This window comes from Phascolarctos cinereus, unplaced genomic scaffold, assembly GCF_003287225.1.
Source record: "Phascolarctos cinereus isolate Bilbo 61053 unplaced genomic scaffold, phaCin_HiC Scaffold_1;HRSCAF=81, whole genome shotgun sequence".
NCBI classification, from domain to species: Eukaryota; Metazoa; Chordata; class Mammalia; order Diprotodontia; family Phascolarctidae; genus Phascolarctos; species Phascolarctos cinereus.
Window position 1 is genome coordinate 52,914,630 of NW_027555514.1, and position 6,000 is coordinate 52,920,629.

The 6,000-nt window shown below is 48.7% G+C and overlaps 1 protein-coding gene across 1 annotated transcript in view; it reads right to left on the reverse strand.

The window, feature by feature from the left end:
* Positions 1–3,502, reverse strand: part of FAM171A1 (family with sequence similarity 171 member A1) — a 195,726-nt gene extending 192,224 nt beyond the window's left edge. Inside the window, 1 exon segment of the mRNA XM_020987503.2 lies at positions 3,403–3,502. Coding sequence (XP_020843162.1) covers positions 3,403–3,499 — 97 coding nt within the window. The 5' untranslated portion in view covers positions 3,500–3,502.
* Positions 3,503–6,000: the final 2,498 nt, after the last annotated feature.

Below are 6,000 nucleotides of genomic sequence, written 5' to 3' on the forward strand. Positions count from 1 at the left end.
GACCCTCAGTTCCCGGATTTGTGAAATGAGGTCAGACTAAATCACTACTAAGGTTCCTTCCCAGCTCTAAATCTATGATGCAACACAAAGCAGAACAAAGTTGGACTCCATTTCTGAACAGAGAAAACCCGCAGCAATATCATCCCTGAGATTAACAAACTGAATTATCACCGTGAAAACAGATAAATAATTGTCTAAAATGGCTTCTGCCAAAAAATTTCTTGAGGCTGAGGGGCAGTTTTGTCAAATCAGAATCAGTGTACTGTATGCTGACCCACTATTATAAAGTAGTATTATACCTTAAGAACCCAGACATCCATCCACCCACGTACTCATCCATTCATCAATCTATCTCTCTGTCTCTAACTAGGTTACAAAAAGACCTAGGTTCCATTTTCCTTTTTAAAAAGAAATTTTGTTTCTTTTTTTAAAAAATAAGTTCAAAAACAATTTTCAAAGATCACTGATTTAGCGCTGGAATTTCTCTGATCTAATTCCCTCCTTTTCTGATGAAGAACTATGGAACAAAGGTCGAGTGGCAGCCAAGATGAGGCAGGTAGTCATGGGAAGAGCTAGGATTTGAACCCTAGTCTTCCTGACTCCAAATCCAGTCTTCCATATGACCACTACCATCACAGCATTTCTTGGTTGGTAGGTTAAGGATAAGCTAAAAGATGTGAACCTGGAAATTTCCTATTCCTTAAAAAATGACACCATGGCTTAACGTCTGTCAACACGTTGTTCTTGACAGTAGCTCCTCGTGTAATTGTGGTGTTCAACCACCTCTTTAAGAATTTATCCCAAATAAGGAAGGGTAGGGAAACAGAGAAATAAAACCATGCCAAGTTACTAGCTCCTATCTCACACATGACCCATTTCAGTCATTGGGATTCCAAGATATCTGTGACATGCACCCTACTCATATATCACATCAGAAGATTTACAAAGTTATTATATAAAGACCATCTCAGGAACTTTACATCATTACGTCACCTTCAAGCACTTGGTTACATATGGAATTTGATTACTAGGAAGCAGAATTTTGAAATGTGCTTTAGACTTGCTGTTTGTCCTTTGTTCTTGAAGAGGACCATGACATCAGGGAGGTGATGCCATGATAGGCAAGTGAACTGCATTTAAGTTAAGGAGGGCTGTGCAAAGTCATCAGCCTCACTTTCTGGGTTCAGTGGCCAGATACAGATCAGAACAAATGAAGATGGCCCAGGATGCAGTGAGGGACGCTGGCTTTTTCAAGCTAGGTCTTTAACAGGTCTCAGTTTGAGTGGGGCAGAGCCCATTCAGTGTGAAATTCACAATGGATTCTTCATTAAAAAAAAAAGACAGAAAACAGCCATTCTTTAATCAGCTGTTACAAATTGTATACCTACTTTTTTCTCTACACCCACTTGTTTCAGATGTCAAAGAGAACATTTCCTTTGTCCTTTAAGATGGAGGACCTTGGGTAATTTAAAAGACCAATTAGTACAAATACATCTAAAGTCCTTAAAAAAATATAATGAAGTCACAATGAAAGACAGCTACAGTTAGCAGAATCCTTGATAGATCAAATCATGTTCTGTCATTACAAGTGTAGGTGAAGGGTCACTGAGCTTGGAGGACCTGAAGCCAAAGTGCTCTGTGATTATCGGGGTAACCTTGGCCCAGTCAGTTAGTGTTTCTTGGACTCAATTTTCTCAGCTGTAAGCTGAACAGGGCCAACTAGATAACCTCTGACGCCCCTTTCGGCTCTAAATGATCCTCTGATCTGCCAACAAATTACTTGCACCCATACATTCCTAACCTATTTATACTGGAAGCCTAATTGATAACCTGTGGATAAGAATCAAAGCAAGAGACTGCTCCAAGTAGCACAGAGCATGCTCAGACTGCCAGCCTCTATTGCACACTTTAGGTAACAACATAACACCAGCAGACTGTACCCAGGGCCTCACTGTGACAAATCGGAGAGACAAGCTCCCGGACGTTAAGTCTAGGCAATACTGAATAAAGCAGGGCGCGCTCTCTCGCTCTCTCTCTCTCTCTCTCTCTCTCTCTCTCTTCCCTCCTTGCCCCCCTCGTTCCCCTGCCCCCAAGACCTGTCACACACGGAAGACAGAGAAAACGCAATCTCCCAGCTGGATAATCTCGGAGGGGGCATCTCTCACCTCACAATGAGGGGTGGCTGGTCTGCCTGTCCAGTATAGGTGCTACTCTAGGCTGAAAGGACACCAGGAGTTTCTGCTGCACACTAACTCCTCTCTGTTGCTCTAAAAGTGAGATCTGGGGGCCAAGGCCGAGCAGTCCTGAGGGCTGGGGAAAGAGTCAGACACTCCAGCCCGAGCCACCAACCACATTTTCTTTTCAAAGGGCAGCCCCAGGAGAGCTGGGTTACTCTCCTCCAAAAGAGGGCATGCAAAAAAAGGCATCCAGATTCCCCCAAAATAAATCCACCCTTAAAAACAGTACATGGGCTTGTCATTTGTCTGAGGCTACCACTTGAACCCAGAAGCAGGCAAGCAGAGAATTTAAAGGGGACAAATTTTTAAAAGTTGGTTAAGTCTTTCCTTTTTTTCCCCTCAAAACCCCTGAGGAGGGGAGGGATGAGGAGGGGGAAGGGTATTGATTCCTGCATCTCCCAGGGAGTCGCGAAGGGTCCAGAAAAGATGCCAGATAAGGAGCAGGGGAAGGAAAAGCCCTAGAAACTTTCCAGAGCTGCCAGATCGCTCTATTCTTTGCAACAGAGCAGGGGAACCTACAGCAACAGCAGCAGCAGCAACCGGGGGTGGGAGGGAGGGGGGTGTGTGGGACTGGAACAGAGCTGATCCTCGTAGGAGCTGGGGCCGAAGGGTGCGCCCTGGCACTCCCCAGGAAATAGAAAAGGGGAAGCCCTGGAGGAATTGGGGCAGGAAGGCACCGATCCTTCCAATCCCAACAGTCTTCCAGTCGCCTGCACCCAACAAAAGAGCCCAAGGCCGGCGTCCTGCTACACCCCGCCCCCCACCAGCACCCCGGCCACCTTTCTGGAACGAAGCCTACCACGGAGGGGGGTGGGAGAGAGGCCGGAGAAGGAGGTGAGATATTCCTTCTCCTCTCAATAAGCCAAAGGAAGGGATGGATGGGTGTGCTTGTGTGTGTTCTGTGTGCGTGCATCCATGCAACTAGCCCTCCATTCAGCCAACAGCAGCAGCTGGTCGCCCCCCCCACGCCCCCAGCTCTCCTCCCCTCCCCTCCCCCGCCGGGAGCATCTGCCCCAGGGGCACCCCGGCCCTCGCCGCAGCGAACACAATGAAGCCCCCAGAACCTCCCCCTTCTGGGCCGCAGCCGCCTCGCCTCCGCAGTCTCTCCGCCAGCACAAAGCGCCCCCCCCCGGCCCCGGGCCCCGGCCCCCGGCCCCGCACCGACCTTGAGCCCGTGGCTCCCGCAAGGTCTTGGTCACCGCTTTCCACACGTTGCAGCCCAGCAGGCAGAGCAGCAGCAGCAGCGCCGCGGACCTGCTCATTGCCGCCCGCCGCAGCCGCAGGCACGGGGCCGGGGAAAGGCGGCGGCGGGGGTGGAGGCGGCTCGGGCTCGGGCTGCGGCTCCGGCTGCGGCTGCGGCTCCTCCCGCCGCCCGCATCAGGCGGCTCCGGCCCGGGATGCTGCGGCCGCTGCCTCGGCGATTGCTGCTGCTGCTGCTGCTGCCCCGGCTCCCCGCGGCGGTATTGTGCGCCCTCCTCCTCCTCCTCCCGCCGCCGCCGCGGGCCCCCGGGCTCCGCATCCCACGGGTTCGCCCGCCCGCTCGCTAGCTCGCCCCCTCGCCTCCACACACTGCTGGGTTTCTCTGAAGAGTCGCTGCGGCGGCGGCGGCGGCGGCGGCGGAGGCTCCACCAACTATTTAACCCCTTCCTGGCCCCATCGTCTCCCCCTAGCCTGTGCACACAGGCGCGCACGCGGGCTGGCTCGCCCCCAGTCCCTGGCGCGGCCCACGAGCCGGACTCGTGATGCCACCTGCCGGCCAGCGGCGTGGAGGGGGGATCCGGGACGACCAGAGCCCCTGCCCCCGCCCCATCTGCCCCAGACTTCGACCCCTGGGCCACAGGTGGCGAGGACACATTTGGCATTCCCCCCTTGCTCTCTGATCTAGCCGGTATGCTTAGAAAGACGGGCATCAAAGACTGAGACCTGAAAGGGGTCTTGGAGGTGATAAAGTCCATCCTCCCTCATTTAAGTCAGATGAGACACAGATAGGTTAAACGACTTGTCCAGAGTCAAGCAGCTAGAAAAGGTTGGAGGTTGGATTTGAATCCCCGGTCTTCCTGATTCTAAGTCCTTATCCAGTCTATTATCCAGTTTGCTGCCTCCTCATCAGGAGGCTATAACCTGGGATCCTTTTTTTTTTTTTGTAATATTCAATATAACTAGTTTCCCTTGTGGTGTTTTGTTTTCATTTTATGCATTTGAAACCATTATTCTGAGAAGTCCACAGGATTCACCGGATTTCCATAGGAGTGGAGGACGGACAGATGGACACACACACACACACACACACACACACACACACACACACACACACACACACACACAGTTAAAGATCCCTAATCTAGATACTAAGCGCTGGAGGGGAGACCTAGGTATTGTTTTGCGTTTCCTTAGGCACCTTTATACAGTCTCCCGGCGAGATTAGAGACTTGAAGTTAAATTAAAGCAGGCAATGGAATTCTAATTCTAGTCCTTTTCCCACCTGCCATTAAACGCATCAGTGAATGTTTCTTGATGGAGTTGTTAAAAGGCATTTCCGGAACTAACAGTTTCTAGATATAAACTCACAGATTGAGATTTGGGAATGGAACTTGAAGGTTATCTACTCCACCCATTTGGTTTTACGAATAAGGAAACTGAGGCCCAGGAAGGTTAATGACTTACCCAAGGTTATACAAATAATAACTGGAGGAGGTAGGGTATGAAACCAGTTCCTCTGACTTCACATTTCTAAGCTTTTGGGACAATACACAGCATTTAAAGTAGTAACAATTTATTACAAACTAGGGAAGATGCCCCACACAGCCCTACAAATAGCCAACCTTGTTCCAAGAACGTCAAGAGCCGGAAGGGGCCAATTATTATCATCATTTTATTAACTAAGGACCAGCACTCACGGTAGTCCCCTACCAGGCACAGGATGGAGTATGACCCTCTCCAGCTGACTTACAATAGAGAAATTATAAAGGCAGCCACAATGCAATAAAACTAGGCAGCAGAGAGACCCACGATGCCCTAACACTAGTTACTCTTTGCACCAGAGATATAAGGATTGCAAATTGTGCACCTGTATCAATGGCGGTAGGGGCGGTATTATCTAGATGGTGAAATAAAAGCAAGAAGTGGATATTTCCTTGATCCCTTACCTACCTAACTTAAGCACAGTGTACTTAACTACTGCTTATGTCATTATCAAAGTGAGACTTGAGGAAAGAACAATGTAATAACTGGCACTTAGCATTTGAAAAGGCATTATTTATGTACATTGTCTCATTTGATCCTTCACACAAAGCCTATGAGGCAGGTGCTACAGGTCCTGCTAACCCTATTTTACAGATGAGGAAGCTAAGGCTCATCGGAGTTAAATATAGAGGTAGGGTTTGAAACCAAGTCCTGGCACTCCATAGTCTAGCACTGTATCCACTAGACTGTCATAGTCAACTGACACAGAATTTTTATAGGACAAATCCCCCAAATTCCCATATATGGTCATCACTACCTTGTATGCTTCTTGGTTTCTGGAAATCTTCATGAGAGACATGAATGTTGACAGCTCTGGTTGAAGTGAAATTCTATTCTTTAGTTTCAGGGTTTTTTTTGTTATTGTTTTTCTTTTCTTTCTTTCTTTCTTTCTTTCTTTCTTTCTTTCTTTCTTTCTTTCTTTCTTTCTTTCTTTCTTTCTTTCTTTCTTTCTTTTTTCTTTTTTTTTGGCTAGGCAATGGGGTTAAGTGACTTGGCCAGGGTCATACAGCTAGTGAAATTC